General features: G+C 51.6%; 1 protein-coding gene across 3 annotated transcripts in view; it reads left to right on the top strand.

Annotated features, from left to right (window-relative positions):
• The window catches only part of KMT2B (lysine methyltransferase 2B), a 1,130,837-nt gene that overhangs the window by 659,626 nt on the left and 452,761 nt on the right, over positions 1-18,450 (top strand). For all 3 annotated transcript variants that reach the window (XM_078655415.1, XM_078655416.1, XM_078655414.1), the window contains exon 23: positions 8,299-8,416. In XM_078655415.1, the coding sequence (XP_078511541.1) occupies positions 8,299-8,416 (118 nt within the window). The remainder of the gene's footprint in view (positions 1-8,298; positions 8,417-18,450) is intronic.

Below are 18,450 nucleotides of genomic sequence, written 5' to 3'. Positions count from 1 at the left end.
GACACCATACAGAGCAGGGTCTTCCCCAGCGACAAGCGAACAATGGCCCTACTGAAGGAGATGCACCTCTACCAGAAGGGGCGAGCTCTGACAGTGAGGACAGCGAGCAAGATCATCGCATGATGGCCTCCTGCATACATCTGGTCCCAAATGTACGGCTCCATATGAGACCATTCCAGGAATGGCTGCAAGAAAAATGGTCACATGCTACAGGAAGTTGGCAAGATCTAGTGGTTGTAACGCACACAGTGCAGGAGGAGATGTCGTGGTGGAACAAGGAGAACGTAACGGAAGGGAAGCCTTTAACACCACCGACCCCAACGGTGACCATCACCACAGACGCATCCCAGAAGGGATGGGGAGCTCACATGAGCAAGCTCAGGGTGAAGGGTCTGTGTACTCCAGCGAATGCGGTCAAACACATCAACTACCTGGAACTAAAGACAGTGTTCCTCGTCTTGATCCAGACAGACAACACAACAACGATGTCCTACATCAACAAGCAGGGAGTAACACAATCAGCCCCGCTATCGAACCTAGCACAGGAGATATGGAAATGGGCCATCTTCACACTCTGGACGCTAGAAGGGCAGTAATGCACTACATAGAAAAAACCAGGGAACATAGGAAGACAAAACAGTTTTGTGTCCTTCGCAAGCAGTTTCATGGGTAGACCAGTAACAAAGGGAACCATTGCACGATGGATCGCACAAACTATACAATTCTGTCAGACAGGCAGACCAAGGACTAGCAGAGGGGCCACGGGCCCACTCTACCAGGAAAAAAGGGGCAACGATTGCCTTCCTGGCTAACGCACCCATTCATGACATATGCCTGGCGGCAACATGGGCTTCGGTGCACACGTTCACTAAGCACTACTGTGTGGATATACAAATGAACAAGGAAGCACAAGTAGGACAGAAAGTGCGTCAACATATATTCAACAACCAACGCTCATCTTCCACCCAGCCGCCACAAACATAACAAACCGCTACAAAGTCTATGCACAGCATAGTGAATCCAGAAAGATTCACTCTGCAAAACGAATAGTTTCTTACCTGTCTGTCGGTGTAGTTTTGCAACTTGAAGAGCTTTCTGGATTCCCTAGCGAACCCACCCACCTCCGCCAGAAAGATTAGGCTGGAGAAGCAGGTGGTAATACAAGGACAATACAGAAACCGACACCTTGAAGGACAAAGCGGATAATCTCTTACTTGAAAAGAAATACTGAACATTGCCAAAGGATTCGCAAACAAGAACACAAAACAAGAAAATAGAATCCGAAGATGGCGCCCAAAGGTGGGAGCTTCCGCAGGAAGTGTGCCGACGTCACAGGAAGTACACGAAAAGGTGGGACGTCGACTCCCACCTGGGCGACGAAAAAGAAAGAAAAGACTACGATTCCGGACCCAAACACTAAACTGCGTAATAATGCACAGCATAGTGAATCCAGAAAGATCTTCAAGCTGCAAAACTACACCGACGGGTAAGAAACTATTCGTTATTCTATGTGAAGGAATCTGCGGCTAGTAGTCTATCAGATGTACGAGTTACTTACCTTCGGTAGCGATGTATCTGGTAGAGACTATTCTAGACGCAGATTCCTTCACGGCTGCCCTTCCTCCCTGTTCTGCGAGGACCCCATGGCTGCTTTTGGGTACTCGCCTGCCAGTGTGGGAGGGCGGGGGGCTATGTCTCCTGTGAGTACCTTCTTTTGCTCTTGACGGTGGCTCTGTCTTGTTGCTGTTCATTCCTGTCTTGTTGCTGTTCATTCCTCCCCTTTGGTTCTTTGGAAGATGTGGTTACGGTGCACCTGTGCCCCTCTGCTCCAGGTTGGGGAGGTTTTCCTTCCATCTCTGCCCTCCTCCCCCCACCCCCCCTTCCTTTTCCTGCCTGGGGTCTTGGCCTCTCTGCTAATCTCTGAGTAGGGGTCCTCTGGTCGTGCCTTACTCTTGTTCCTTGGAGGAAGTTGCCCTCTATGCTGGGGTGGCTTGGAGGTTGGTTGTTCCTGTCTGTTTTGGGACTGGCTCCCCTTCCTTGTTTCGGGATGAGAGTTGTAGGCCTGCTACATGTGTCATGAATTTTTACGCAGGTTCCTTGTCTCCGGGGGAAAGAGGGGGAGGCTGTCTACGTACTGGCAGGGTGGCTGCTCAGGGCTCCGCTCTGTTCTTCCTTCTGTCCCTGCCCTTGGACTCTGCAGTGTTGCACTGCTCCTTATGGTGTCACTTGTCTCCATCATTTTTCTACTCGTTTGCACACTGTTCCCATACTCCCACAGTTTTCTATGTTGGTTCCGTGTTGTGGTGTGGAAAAGTTCTCCGAAGAAAACTGACGTAGGCGCGCCGGGGTGGGGCTTATGTGACATCGCTGACTTCACGTACGCGGACGACGCCTGGTTGGAGTCACGTGTTGCCTCCCCACCCTGGCGCGCAGAGATGCTGTGGCAAAAAGTTTCTGGATCCAGTCTCACGTCTGGGGATAATTCTACGTGAAGGAATCTGCGTCTAGAATCGTCTCTACCAGGTACATCATTACTGAAGGTAAGTAACTCGTACGTTTAGCAGAGGGCTTTGTAACCACTTAAGAATCAGCAGAAGCCTCCGCAACCTCAGAGTGGCCAGGAAAGTCAGGGTTCAGAAGGTAAGCAAGAACTTTTAGAGGTGTGCCTGAGGATTTTTAATCTCGCAGAGATGAGCAGGACCCTCAGACCTCTAAGGTTAGCCCGAGTTTCTTTGATCAATGTCCTTCTGAAGGAACTTCTCTGCTCCCGAGTAGGGCAAGGAACCATAAGTAAATGACAGTGAGGAGCATTGGGCAATGCATGGCGAGCAGGAGTCATTGGTGCAATCGGGACCCTTTAAGACCTGAGATTGAGCATGAACCTCAGGGCGCCGAGGGTGAGCTGCAGACTCATGAACTTAAATGGAGTATCCCTGAAGCAAAAATTCCCTCCCCAATGAGAGTAAACAGGAGCTTTAGGGATCTGGCAGTGACTATCTGCCAAGCAGCAAGGGAAGAATGTGGAAATCTAATCTTTGCACACATCTCATGGTGATCAGAGTTTTCAGTGAATTGCAAGTATGTTGAAGCTTTTTATCTATGGGTGATCAAGAGCTACTGAGCCTGAGTATAAACAGAGAAATCAGGTGACCAGAAGATGAGCTGGAATCCAAAGGAACCTGAGAGTGAGCTGGAATCTCAGGGATCTGAGCCTGAGCAAGATCCCCAGAGGACAAAACGGTGGAAAGGAGCTTCAGGGTCCTATTGGTAAGTGGAAAGTTTAGGAACCAACTGATGAGTAAAAGCCTCAAGTCCTTAAGATGTGCAGAACCCATGAGTCCTTGAGGTGGGCAGAAACTTGAGGATAATTGTGAATGACCAGTGCCATGATGGTTCGAAGTGACTGAGAATCCCTAAGGATGACCAGGAGTTTTAGGTCCTGACAAAGGAGCTAGAGATCTGAGGGTGAGCAAGGGCTTTGAGATCTAAGAGAGAGCAAAATGGTCAAGGACCTGGCGGTGACCTCTATATTGACCTGAAGGTATGTGTCCGAATACAATGATGTTTACAGTTTTGGATGATACTACTATCCTTTGAAACTTCAAAAAGCATAATTTACCACAAATTCTCCCCAAAATAAGCTCCTGATGCTTACCACATAATGATTCATGAAGGTTTGTGAACTACGAATGTGGGCCACTTTTTTTTGGCCAATTTATCATCCCAATCCGACCCTGGCCACACCCTTTCAAAATTGCTCTTGCTCCAGTTCAAAATACCTTTGGGAAGCCCTTCACCTAGGTGCCTGTCCCCCGATCACCACCACGCCTCCTGTGTGTCAGATCCTAAAAGACACTCCAAAGCGAGCAATGCTGGGCACACCAGAGGATGTACCAGAAAGAACGTCTCTTCCGAGACACTCAATATCCTGGAGCCAAAGAGAAGGGGCTGGGTCGTCTTGTCTCCCATCCACGCAACCAACACCGTGAGATGCTGGGTTTCTGTTGCAGGTCAGCCCCTTGTAAATGGTATCACAGGTACCCAGGGCACGGTGGCCAGGGAAGGGCTCTAAGGGCTGCAGCACTTATTGAACCACCCTTAGAGGTTCAGTACCTTAACACTCACACACTTCCCTAGCAGGCTGCGTGTTTTGGTGCAGAACAAAGTGAAGAGTCTACATGGCACACATCCCTGTGTGCATTGCCTACAACTCACTGCCCTGGCCGTTAAGAGTCCATGGTGCTGGGAGGTTGTCATTACGAACTCCACAGTACCATAATGGCTGCACTGAAAACTGAGAAGTTTGGTATCAAACTTCTCAACACATTAAACCCACACTGATGCCAGTGTGGGATTTAATGAAAAATACACATAGAGGGAATCTTAGAGATGCCCCCTGAAAAACGACCTACCACTAGTGTCCAGGCTTTGTGGCTGTTTTCAGCTGCCACCACCAGACATGTTTCTGGATCCCTGGGTCGAGAGCTTGCTGCTCTCGGGGGCCTGAAACAATGCACATCCTGGGATGAGGTGCCAAGCTTCCTCCCCCAGGATGGGCAGGGTCCTCGAAGGGGAAGCTTCAAAGGCTTGCTGCTTTTGTGAGCTTCCCCAGGCCATTTGCTGCTTTCAGCAACTGGTCTCCACCTGTTCTGACCCCCACTTTGGGCAGGAGAACAGACAGGAAAAGCAAGTGAGGAAGCGAGGTGTGTCCACCTCTGCCAACTCTACCCCTCAGGTGAGGGAGGCGAGGTGAAGCACAACTCTCCGTCCCTGCCATCTTGCACATGGGGGGACCCAGCCAAACCGGGTGAGACTTATGCCTCCCTCCCACAGGAGGGTGGCATAATAGGGGTGAACCCACCCTAGGGAAGAGGCCCATTGGTCCCAACCGTTTACCTACCTGTAACACCCCATATCCAGTATTTAAGGGCACCCATTAACCTTGCTTCCCCATACAAGAAGCTACAAGAAGAAAAGAAGGACCGAACAGCCGTGCCGACGCCCACTGACTCGGCCCCCAGCCTTACCGTCCTATCCCCACCTTGAACCTGCAGAAGCGAACCTCCGGTGTGTTCTGCAGCCAGCAGCCTCAAGAACCCTGAGAATCTGCCCTGCCTTCAAAAGAAAAGACTCTATCTCCAGTGAACACTAGATTGGTTCACCAAGAGACTCCAGCTCTGGCAGGATCCGCAAGTCTGCACCACTCTGTATCTGATGCCCACAGCCCAATTTCGATTGGCCCAACACTGAGGAGGTCTCCCCAGCGACCCTTGCCCGAGATTCGGTGACCCCTGACCTGTCTCAAGCCTCCAGCTGATGCCTGCAGCCTCAAACCGCCACCAGGAGCTGGTAAGAAGATCCAACCCTAAAGGGCACCCCTGCACCCAATGCCCCATGGCCATGGGTGGCCCAACCAACGGTGCCTAACCAACGCCCAGCATCCCAACGTACCTCTCCAGTTGGTGGTTGCACCTAGAAGACCTTCGTCCAATAGCCTGCAGTGTGTTTGCAAACTGGAGACTCCCCATTGAAAGCTACAGGGCGCCCAACGCCAAAATAGCATTCTGCTCCAGACCGCCCCAGTGCCGCTTACGGTGCACCTTTTGTGCTGGCTTGAACCCCCATTTGCCCAGAGCTTAAGTCCAGGAGCTTTGCTCCCACAACCTTGTGGCCTTCTCGTAAGCTGCCACCAACCAAGACCCCCTATCCCCCATTGGATTACATTGGGCCTCCGCATTTGTACCTGGCCTCCCTAGTGCCGTTGAAGGTGTAACAAGAGTGCATCCTTGACCCTGGGGGACCCCTGAGTCTGCCCTCAGAATACCAACTCCCATGACCGAATACTTATTTATTTATTTTTAATTTGATCGATGGTCAGCTGAATATTGTTAGTATGTAGCAACTCTATAGGTGGCATCAGGGAGCAAATCTGAGCAAGCTTAATACACATTTTTGTAGCAAAATATATACATATTATTCAGAGGCGTGCAGTAGTCAAATATTGTGTTCAACTGCCAGATATGTGAGTAGTGTTTATGGCATCAGCAGGGTGTTCTAGAAAATACGACTGTAGGGAGTCCCAGATATCTCAAGGGTGTGAGGTGGGAGTTCTGCATATGTGAACGTTTGCTCCTGGCAAAACATCACATAATTAATCCACTCCTTAAATGTAGGTGCCCTACTGCGACCCCTTCGACATGCTATTCTTCTCTTCTCTGGTAAGAGACCAAATTAAATAATTTTTTGATGTGCCACAACTAGGTTTTTGGTGTATCCTAGTAGGGTTAGCATGGGAGATGGCTCGAGTTTTAGGGAGGTAATTTGCTCCAATGCTGTAAGCACTTGACACCTATATGCTTGGGCAGCGTTACAATCCCAGGCAAGGTCCAGGAAGTCCGCCAGTTCGGTCCTATACTTGTCATTGTCTCGTAGTTTATATTTGCGCATTTTGACAGGGGTGTAATATGTGCGATGCAGAAATTTTTAGTGTGTAATGCGCAAGCGGCTGCTAGATGAGACTTGTTCTGTCTGTAGAGAGCAATATTTCCTTTGCTAGTCAGTGATACTATGACCTAGCTCAGTAGTCCATTTTTCCCTAGAAGCACAAGAGGTTGAGGTAATGGCGGTGTAAAAGCTGTGGTATAACGCGGAGACTAAATGTGAGGCAGTGTCAGTACGCAATATTGCTCGTAGTGGGGCTACCTCCTGAGGTTTTAGTGGGTATGGGTGGTGTATTCTCTGATACCTTTGCTCACCCTGTCATATAGGAAGATATCCATTGGGGAGGTCGGTTGCTTTGAAAATAACTGTTGAAGAGTGCAGAAAATTGCCTGTGTAACTAAAACGATTTCTTCCAACTGTTTACAGGAAATGCACCAGGGCTGAATCCAGGATCCAGCCCTTAGTTAGAAAAAGTATTGTAAAGTGTTTTTATGGCATTTACTTAAAAACTCCCATTGAGCTCAATGTTATTTTGTGTCTAAACTTGTGTTTCATATTGCAACTACTGTAACTATTGCATTTTAAAGTCAACTGCTATTTAAAAGTATTCAATTGCAACATCTCATGCTGAGAAAGTATTTGATACCTACTGTGGTTCTAAAATAATGTAACTATATATTTTTATATACAAAACAATTGGCCCAGAGTTCAGTTCTTGTGTGTGAGACCATTTGCTGACTGAGTGTACAACAAATGCTTTACACTGTCCTCTGATACTGCCTTACTGCTCCACCAAGCTACCACTTTAGAGAGTAAGGTTATATCTAACTTTAACCTCTGCCATACCTCTGGGGACTGTGGACTTTGTGCACACTGTACCTTACTTTGGTCCTGTATATACAGAGCCACTTTCTTGCAATTGGGTACCGATCACAACTACACCTAAGGGCAGTTTTTGGGCAAAAAAGGTGTATACCTTTCCCTCAGAAATAAATTCTCGATTGGGCTGGAGAAGAGAACTGAAGGACTGCCCTGCTGACCTTTGAACTGGCAGAGAGGCTGTTCTGAGGTAGGACTGTACCTTCTGCTCCTTGGGCCAGCATAGATAAGACTTGCTGTTTCCTACTCGTGAAGACGTCCACCGAGCACAGCAAGAAGCAGAGACTTCGAGAGTAGTTGTCTGGCTCACTGTTTGTAGCACAGGGCCACAAAAGCTGAGGAAGCCTGCCTGGGCGAGTTAGTAGCCCATATCACTGGATAATTTCTCCTTGTCGCAAAGTAGCCTGGGAGACCAAGACTTGATGCCCAATAATTGCACCCTTAGTCTGCTGGACCTAGGAGAGTCATCTGAGGGCAGTGTGGTCGTGCAGAAGTAAAGTTGTTGCCAAAAGAAGGTAACAGCTGGTTTCGCTGAGCCTCGTGATCAGTAGTCTAGTGGTGATTGGACTTTTGCTGGCACAAAGAGGCTTTCGAGGGACATAGACCCCCTGAGGTCAGTCACCCCACCTATGTTGACACTCCATACATAGTCCCCACTTGCTGTGCAAAAAAAATCCAACATGTCTGTGCCCATGCGGTATGTCCACCAGGAGGAGTCACACTGTATATCGTAACGTTTGACTTTTTCGTACCAATAAAACACTAGAAAGCAGGAATATGCTAAGCATGTGATGAACAGAAGTAAACTCTATGAACAGATGCTTACAGGGTAAGTAGGACTTTTCTTTGCCACTCTGAACTCTTTTCCTCTCCTGTATTCCTCTGATCTTTCATGGTCAGCCATGCTTTTCTTCAACTAAATTTGTCTTGTGTGCTTTCCTATCTGCCCCTCTTTTTATACTTGCTGTTTCTTCACAGATGGTTGGTGCCGATGACTTTGATGTCCTTCGACGGGTCTATGTGGATTTTGAAGGAATAAGCTTTAAGCGGAAGTTTATAGTTGGTCTGGAGCCAGAGAGTGTTCACATGATGATTGGTAAGTAGTATAGAGTGGCTGATGGTTTAAGAATTTTCAAACTGGTGGCTGTTTGGGGGTGGTGGTGGGGGTTGGGGGCAGGATTCTCTCTGTCAGTTGTGTATTGCAGAGACATTCCCTTATGATCCAGAGCATTGAGTCAATGTGTTGGGTGCATACTTAGCAGCCTGCATACACTGGAGATTGTCACTCTCCGATACCTATGTCCATGGAATGCCCACACAATCACTGGCTGAGTCGGCAGTATTTGTACATTCTGTCCAAAAATTTTATAAATATTAACTTTAAATTAAAGCAGTCCTAGATTCATCTCAACTACAGAGACTCCCAAAACATAAATTATCTGTTAGTAGCCCTTCCTATCTCCCCTCCCCCTGCCCCCTCTACTCCCCTACACCTGCAGTTCAGGATCTCTTCAGAAACCTGTATTACCTAGAGATGCTCGGATTGGTAATTCCTATATCTCAATAAGTATTGTTTTCAGACAGCCATATTCCCCAAGCACATTACCAGTGTACTACTATAATGCATAGCAGAACATTTATTCTAACCTCATATCTATGGGCTAAAAACCAGCAGTGACGCGATCCAGAGCTCTGAGGTTAAAATGGTGCCGGCTGATCACGGGCCCGACTGCGGCTGCATCGGAAATTGCCTGGCCTCCACCAGGTGTCCTTGGTGCTAGTGCGGAGCCTGGAACAACGTTGCACATGACTGAAGGTGCCCCTGCCTCAGCCCTGTAGTAAGGAGCGGTACCTGACGTTGAGATGTAGAACTGGCGAAGCTGGAAGAGGACGCTGCATTGAGGTATGGTCCGGGCGCGGCTTCTGCATGGTGTGCGCTGTAGTTACAGCACTGTGTGGAGAGCCTACGTCACCATCCCCACATGTACTGGGCCCCCTGTAGGGATCCACCACTGCGTGTGGCCTGGCCTGCATCGGCATTTGGGGGGTCGATTCACCAGCTCAACACTTCACGGTGTTGGGTGCAGAATAAATTGGAACTCTTTTTCTGACCCTTTGCTTCCTTCTCACACGGGCTCCTACACCTGGATAATTGGTCCGGCATTGATCCCTCAGAAGACGCGCGTGCGAGACCCCACACATCTGAGAGCAGTGCCTTCAGTGAATAGTGCAAACATCACTTACGGGCCTACAGTCCTTGGGCACAGGAGCACGGACATGCCGCATTCTCATGCTGCAATACGAACTGGTAAGTGCTCTCCTCCCTCACTCTGTCAGCAAGGTGCCTCAGACGCTATGAGAAGGTGAGGAAATCTGGGTAGAGGGATGCCCAGCTGGAGGAAGAGTCCGGATCTTACCACACTGGGCCTATGCAGTCAAGGAACGCGTGCTTGCCTTCGTGAGCTAATATCAGATCTGAGCACAGCCCCACCACTTACCTGTGTATGCAAAGTAAAAGAAGCGGGGAGGGGAAATCTGGATACTCGCTTGAATAATACCCAGTGCAACACGGCGGTCTGGCTGGAGCATTCTGTGTCTGTTGGGGATGGTGCGTAGGAATTTGAAGCAGAAAACACTGCCCTTTGCGGTTCTTGCAAAGGAAGACAGCCGGCAACCCACTGAGATGGCTACGGAGAGTACTGCCGGGCCACTGGTGGCGCTGACCCCCCCCAGGACTTCACGTGCCTGACCTTAAAATGGCAGCCGCCTTAGTTTCCTCAGCAGCCTAAATGGCAGCCTCAGCTCCTTTTCTGGATTGTTTTATTCCCCCCTCTCCCCACATCCATCTTTTACCTCTATCCTCTTGTGGGGACATGCTCTTCCACTACTTGACTGTGCTACTGTAGCCTATGTATCTATTCAAAACTGATTTTCCTGAACGCAGAGACCTGAGCTACATGGCTGATGCCCGGTGGAGCTGCTAGACAGCTATTGAGGAGATTGGCCCTGGTTTCCCCCTCAACCGTCACCTACCCAGCCATACATTGGGCACAGTTCTGTAGTAGGGGATCTCTGTTTATAGTCATAATCTAGTGAATAGTCCCGCCCATGTGCGTGGACCCCGAAGCAATCAAAAATAATCTCTTAAGCTGTCTTCATTGCAGTCCTACATAGACACTTAAAAGAAAATTAAAACAATAATGCAGCCTGTACCTACAAGGCTACACTGTCCAGTACTTCAACTAGAGAATGCCAAGGATATTCCTTACACATTTAACACAATCTGTCAAGTTTCCCCCCTTTAGAGAAACTTTCCTCCCCTCACCAAGTCCTTGAAATGATAGAGAGGAAGGGATGGACAGACAAGCCTCCATAGGCTGCCATTATATGTCTGGAAAAGGGATACCGTGCCTTTAAGGAACTCTCTGGAGACCCTCGCTATCCCTGCATGCACAGCCCACTCCTTTTACTTTCAGTTCTTTTTTCCGGCTCCTGCTAGCAGGACCCTGGAGCATTGATCTCTCCCTTTTTGGGTGTTTTGTATAATTTTTGGCACTTTTAAAGTGTTAGTGTGTTCACTCGACGTATATTTGCTTCTTCTTCACTTTTCTGGTGATTTTGGCCATTCTTTTGTCAAATATGCCTGCCTTATTTGAGAAATGCCCAGAGTGTGCCAGGAAGAAGGCAAGATCTGATCCACACAGGGTGTGGATCCTGTGTCTCCCTTCTTCTCATGTTCCTGGGAGATCTGCCTGCAGTTTTCCAGTAAGACCCTGAAGGACCGAGAGAAGATCAGGCTCCAAGGACTGGAGCAAAGAAAGCAGCAAGGTCAAGGTGGGTCTGGGCAGGAAGCTGCCTCTTCCTCTGCCCGTGCTGCGGCCTCTGGGGGGCTTCCCAGTAAGAGGGCCAGAAAACGCCACCGGTCTCCGTCGGCGTCGATAGCCTCGACGTCTGCGTCGAGAGGAATGACCGCGGTCTGCTCCCCGTCTCCCCAGGGCTCTGGGTCGAAGCGACTTCGATGTCGAGGGGATTGACGTCAAGACCTCCGACGAGGTCGACGTCGAGGACTGCTTTGTCGTCGAGCCATCATCGACGTCAAGAGGGTTCAAGGAGGCGCAGGCGTTCGACGTCGAGGCGTCACTGTCGTTCACCGACGTTCGGTGACGAGAAGGCGATCATCGACGTCGAGAAGGCGATTATCGACGTCGAGAAGGCGATTATCATCGACTTCGAGAAGGCGATTATCATCGACGCCGAGAAGGCGTTCATCGACGTCGAAAAGGCGCTCCGCATCGAGGAGGAAAGCATCGTCCTCCAGGAGGCGTTCCAGAGCCAGGACTGTGTCCTCGGTCGCCACAAGTCCACGGCCGTGGCGGCGCCGTCGCTCGGCTGCCAGGGGTACGGCCTCTAGGTCCCCCCCCCTTCAGGTCAGGCGAAGAAAAGAAAGAGAAGGGAAGAGGCTCCGGGCTCGGAGCACTCACAAGTCATTCGCCCTCCAAGCCGAGGTCACAGACACCTCCTCCGTTACCCAAGGACCCTCCTCCATGTAACCAGACGCCGCCTCCTCCACGTAACCAGACGCCTCCTCCGCCACCTGTTCCTCTTCATCGTCCTCCGCCTCCTACACCACCTCCTCCGCCTAGGTCTGCCTCGTTACCACATCTCCCGACGCCGCCTACGGGGCCACAGCAACCTAGGCTCCCGTTTCGGCCTCCACAGCTCCCTCCGCTACAGCCCGTGGACCGTCCGAGGCCGCGGAGGTCGAGATCTCGCTCCAGACGGAGGGATAGATCCAGGAGTCGCCGTCGCTCTTCTACGAGATCCAGGCGGCGCCACAGGAGGGACCGGTCATGGTCCCGCTACACGGGTTCATCCAGTGCCAGGGACTATTCACCAACCCTGTCGGACTCCCCTCGGACGAGGGTGTCTCCAGTAGACGACATAGTCTCCTTCTAGGACGTGTTGCTGCGAGGGGCGACTTAACTGGGCATCACGGTCACTGTGCCCTCGCCATTGACTTCCATCATTTTCGAAACTCTGCACAAGAAGCAGTTGTCTCGCCCTTTGCTGCCCTTGGTACCTGGGCTGGTGGAACCTGCCATGGAGCTGTTCCTCACTCCTGCAGCTACGAGGTCGGCACCTTCAAGGCTGCAGAAGAAATATATGGCTCCTGACTCTGACCCAGCGTTTCTTCGGTTGGATCCCGCGCCTGACTCGGTAATTGTGACGGCAGCAAGAAAACAGCACGCCACCACCCCATCATTGACAGTGCCTCCTGACAAGGAGAGTTGCTGGATGGATTTGGCAGGCAGGAAGGTTTGCGGGATGGCCTCCACCTCTATGAAGGCAGCGAGTGCCTCAGCACTGTTGGGACGTTACGATCGGGCTCTGTGGGAGTCCCTCCAACAGTTTTCGGAACATCTTCCCCGGGAGAAGAGGGAAGATTTCCAAGAGATCCTTGCTGAAGGACTGCTGGTTTCCAACCAGGTGATCAGTTCGGCTGCGGATTCCTCCCTCTTGGCAGCCCACGGGTACTGCCACGGGGTCAACCTGAGGTGCCACGCCTGGTTGTGTCTTAAATCCTTGAAGCCCAAGGCGCAACAGAGAGTTGCCAACCTACCCTTTTCGGGCGAGACCCTCTTCGGCAAACATGCGGATGACGAGAGGGCCCACATGAAGGCGGAGGTGGAAATCCTGATGGCTATCTGGTTGGAAAAGCCGAAGGAACAGAAAAAGACCTTCCGCCCGTTCCAGAGGCGGTACGGGGCGCAAGACAGAGGGCAAGGTCGATAGGCTGAACGGCAACAGCAGCAGCAGTTCCAGCGGAAACCGTTCCAAAAGCACCAGAGGGGCCGAGGTGGTCAACAGTCTTCCGCCGCGACCAAAGGCCCGGCTGGGTCTAGGCCCTGAGGTGCTACTTCCCCCTCATACGTTACCCGCTCCGGTGGGGGAAAGCATTCAACATTACCTGGCAGAGTGGAGAAACATTACTCAGGACAAGTGGGTGCTGAATATTGTTTGCAATGGATACAGTCTTCGTTTCACCAGCCCGCCTCCAGCGATTCCACCGGTTGGCTCGCAGTTCCAGCTGCGCGAGCTCCAGGTGGAGGCCGATACCCTGTTAAGAAAAAGGGCGATAGAAGACGTCCCTCTGTCTCAAAGGGGAAAGGTCCTTTACTCACGATTCTTCCCAGTACAGAAGGACAAGAACGAGTTCAGACCCATTTCTGGATTTGTGACAAGCAAACAAGTGGATTCGCAGGGAAAGGTTTTGCATGCTGTCTTTGCACCAGATTTATCCTCCGCTGCAGAGAGGAGACTGGCTGTGCGCGATAGATCTGCAAGATGCGTACTTCCATGTGCCCATTGCACGGAAACATCGGAAGTTCCTGCGCCTCCTCGTCGGCACCAATCACTATCTACACCGTACTACCGTTTGGACTTAAGTCTGCACCCAGGACATTTCACTGCATGGCTGTGGTAGCGGCTAACCTGAGAAAGAACAAGGTGTTTGTCTTACCCGTACCTGGCGATTGGTTTATCGAAGCCTCCACCTTCCAGGAAGCACAATTGCACTTCAATAGGACGGCCGTCCTGCTGAACCGTCTGGGGTTGCACATAAATCTGTCCAAGCCTGTCCCGATTCCAGTGCAGTGCCTGCAGTACTTGGGAGCCTCCATCAATACGCTGTCGGCAAGCGTGTCTCCTTCGGAGGAGAGACGCTTATCCATCCTTCGGAAGGCTCAGGCTCTCAAAGCTGCTCCATCCTAAACAGTGAGGACGGTGTCTTCTCTTCTGGGGTCGATGTCCTCTTGTATCTTCCTCACTACCCACGCGCACCTACACATGAGGCCGCTACAGGAATGTTTGGAGGACCAGTGGGACCAGAGGAAAGGGTGTTGGGACGACCGGATTCAGTTGTCCCTTCACGCCCAACAGTCTCGGAGATGGTGGTTCTCAGCAGAGAATCTCCTCAGAGGGGTTCCTTTCCACAAGGTCATCCCGACTCAGACTATCGTTACGGATGCGTCTCTCCTGGGCTGGGGAGTGCATTCGGACCATCTACAGATCCAGGGAACGTGGTCTCCGACAGAGTCCACGTATCACATCAATTTCCTGGAACTCAGAGCTGTTCACTTGCCACTGAAGGCCTTTCATCCGTCCTTCCAGACCAACTCCTTGCTTGTGCAGACGGACAATACAACCACGATGTATTACCTCAACAAGCAGGGGGGCTCGAGATCGCGCACACTGTCACAGGAAGCGCAAGCGATCTGGCACTGGCTGTTAGCCAGAGGACTGACGATAACGGCAACTCATCTGCCAGGTGTGCAGAATGTTCAGGCGGACGCCCTCAGCAGGTTACTTCACGAAAACCACAGGTGGGTCATAAACGACGAGGTGCTCGACGACATCTTCGCCATGTGGGGCACTCCAGACGTGGATCTGTTCCCCACCGCCGAAAACAGCAAATGCCACGACTTCGCCTCGAGGTATTACCAGCTGGGGACTCTGGGGAAGGCGTTATGGATCAGCTGGTCAAACAGCTTTCTGTACGCTTTTCCACCCATTCCCCTGATTCCGGCAGTGCTCATCAAGCTGGCTCGATACTGGGCGCGGATGATCCTGATTGCGCCGGAATGGCCCAGGCAGTGGTGGTTCACGGACCTGCCTCACCGGTCGATCCTGCCTCATCAGCGGCTGCCGTGTCGGCCAGACCTTCTCACGAAGTTTGCGGGGCAGATGGTGCACCCAAACTTCTCATTGTTGAGTTTGGCGGCATGGCTCCTGAGAGAGTGCAATATGGCCACTTGAATCTTCCTGAGGATTGCATGGACATATTGATGGAGGCTAAGAGGCCGTCTACTAGGACTTCTTATGCTTATAAGTGGAAGAGATTCTGCATCTGGTGCATGTCTAAGAACTATGATCCGACGACCTGCAATGAGGATGTTATCCTTCCATACCTTCTGCATCTAGCTCAGTCTGGCCTTAATTTCCATTCCATTAAGGTTCATCTGGCTGCATTGACTGCTTACAGGAAATCCCTTCGCAGACATCCTTCTTCCAGATTCCTGTGATTAAGGATTTTTTGGAAGGGTTGAAGGTGTTCCCTCCTGTTCGGCTTCCTTCGCCTTCCTGGGAACTGAATGTGGTGCTGTCCAGACAGAAGGAACCTTTTGAGCCTATTCATAAGGCTTCACTGCAGCACCTGTCTTGGAAGGCGGCGTTCCTCGTGGCCATTACATCGGCCCGCAGCGTGAGTGAAATTCAGGCATTGTGTTGCCAGGAACCTTATACTGCATTTCATGCGGGTAAGGTTGTTATGGTACACTGTAGGAAGGTAGATCCCTGACTATGGTTGCCCCCAACTTTTTGCCTGGTGTTTTGCTGGTTTTCTGACTTAGTTGACCTGAGGCCCTGCTGTTCAGGACCTCAGGCCCACTGCTCTCTCTGTAAAATGGATTCCATGTACCTTAGGTACATATCTAAATTGGATACTGAGCCACCTTATCAGTCCCTGTACAGTGTACCTTAGGTACCCAGGGCATAGGTGTACCCAGGGCCTACCAGGGGCTGCAGCATGTATTATGCCACCCCTGGCTGGCCATCCAAATCTGACACGACTGGCTGCTTGACAGCTGGGGCAAGGTGGTGTAATCACCCTTTGCTTTAGATATAGTATACCTATATCTAACCCTAAAATGGACACACAGATCTCCTATCAGTCACTCCTATGGCAGGCCTTAACAATCCTGAAGGCAGAGTGCTTGGAATCGTGTTAGATGGTGCTCTGGCATGAGCTGAGCCTGTCTGCGGCTTTCGGGACCCATCCCTTAGCCGTTTTCCATGATATCGCATACCATATACTCTTAAGTGCATTATAATCCTCGCGGTTAAATGCCAACTCTGGTATCGCTTTATCAAAACATGTCGAGTAAGGTGTCATACGAATTGGAATACTAACCCCTCGCCAATTCTGGCGACGGGGTTAGCATTCCACCCTTCTAGAGGGACACGACATGCATGTAACCTATAACCCGGTTAAAAGTCAGACAGAGCCTTAGCATCCACAAAATGGATGCTGCCACCGAGACACAAGTCTGCCCTCCTGCTGCTGGGAGTCCTCCCAGAGCAGGAGATAAGGACAAAGGGTTTCCTGCCAGGGGCGGTGCCAGCACCGTCCCAGACAGGGTTTTGTGTATTCCAGGTAGGCAGGGCTTTAGAGGAAGGTGACTGCAAGTGGCACCCCGGTGCTCACTGTGCATAGGCCGGCTGAAACCAGTTCCAGGGGCACTCCAGCCCCTGGCCTGGGGAAAGCCCGCCAAGGAAGTGGGTGTAACCACCCCCCTCCTGGTCCCACCCATAGGGCAGGACTTAGTCGCGTGCCAGCCCCCTTTTCCCAGATAAAGGTAGAGACTGGCCCCCTTCCAAATCAGATCATCTTTGAATCCTGAAACTACTTTCCACGAAAGGAACTCAAGACTTCTTCCTAAGATTTCTCCCTTGTGACTAAGGAGTAGTCACCCTGCATCCGCAGGCACCATCTAAAGAACACTGCGGTCTGCTGCAAGTCCTTCCTCCGGGATCCGACTGCCCAGCTCGACGAGAACCGGCTTCCCTGGCACCTCTGACCTCTACCTACATCATCAGTCACGCTGAGATTCGTGGGTGTGACGAGACCTCGAGGGACCGGCCATCTTCAAGACTGCACGACTTCTGCACAGCAAGCCCGCCGAGTGCATTCCTGGTGAGTGCTTTGGGGTCCAAGAAGCCCCCACCCTGAGCAGCTCCAGCACCTAAGAGCAGCCCCCCAGCATCTCCACGATCTGCGTGGGGCCCTTCTGCTTTTTACTGCTCACCGCGTTGTTTGGCTACTAGCCCGCTGGCTTGTGGCCTTCCTGACGACGCCCGACGACATTTCTGCTGCTGGTCTGGTTGCTCCAGACTGGCCCTTGCTTCCCTCCATCGGAGAAGTACCCTGGACCCTCCTGGTCCGCCCAAGACGCCATTTTAGGTCCACCGCGTGGGCCTTGCATTTGCCAAGACTTGTTGCCCAATCCTGGGTCCAGCGACGTCGACAGCAAGAACCTTCGTGGGACAGCTCGCACCTCCATCCTGGTCGCCGACAACGCCTCCTGGTCCGAGAGACTGCAGAGCCCAGCAGCTGTCGCGGCTCGCGGCGTTGCCGCGGCCGGCCATCCCACTGACACACACGGGAGGCCAGGATACTCACTTCCGGCGGAAGTCGAGTACCCGGTCTAGCCCCTGGGAAGCGAGGCACAGAAGCGCTTCCGGGGGAAAACGCATAAACCGCGCTTTTCCCGCCGGCTGAGCGCTTCGGATTCTGAATTCAGGCTGAACCAGAGACCGGCATTCTAGGAGAGCCGCGCTGCCTTGCTACATTGTGTCCGCGGCATACCAGGAGAGCCGCGCTGCCTTGCAACATTGTGTCCGCGGCATACCAGGAGAGCCGTGCTGCCCTGCTCCTTGTTTCCTTCTGCTTCTGGGAGAAAGCCGCGCTGTAGCGCTTCATGGTCTTTGACAGCGCCTTCCAGGAGCGCTGGTGTACTTCTTACCTGGGAGTTCCAGGAAAGCCCTTGTTTATTTTTCATGACCCTTGGTGCGCAGGAGCGCCCTAAGGGTGTACATTTAACCGACTTGTGTTTTGGGGGTTTTTTACTTTGTTCCTTCCCACCGCGCAGGAGCGCTATAAGGGAATACCTCAGCCTGCAGACCTTGTCCCCTTACAGGGAATACCACAAGCTGGGTGGTTGATTCCCATTTCCAGTTAACCGCGCAGGAGCGCTTTCCTTTTTGTTTTAGCTTGGGTGAACGCGCAGGAGCGCTTTCTTTAGTTTGTACTTGGCGATTACGCGCTGGTGCGCCTTCCTCGCTATTCACAACAGGAGCTGCATTCATCGGGGAACCTTCGTTTCGGGAGCCTTGGTAAGTCCTCACGGGGTACCTGGTCCTGTGTGTGTAGGTGGGGTGGTTCTTTTCGGGTCTGCTTCACTTTCTGATCTTTTCCCATTCTGGTTTCCAGTGACACCGGAACGCCCCACCAGCTCCACGCCATTCTTAACCCTACACCCTGGCTTCCATCCCTGCGTCCATCTCATCCCTGCT

The sequence above is a fragment of the Lissotriton helveticus genome, chromosome 7 (assembly GCF_964261635.1).
Source record: "Lissotriton helveticus chromosome 7, aLisHel1.1, whole genome shotgun sequence".
Taxonomy (NCBI): domain Eukaryota; kingdom Metazoa; phylum Chordata; class Amphibia; order Caudata; family Salamandridae; genus Lissotriton; species Lissotriton helveticus.
The sequence above is the reverse complement of the archived record's forward strand: the minus strand, read 5'-3'. Positions and strand labels throughout refer to the sequence as shown.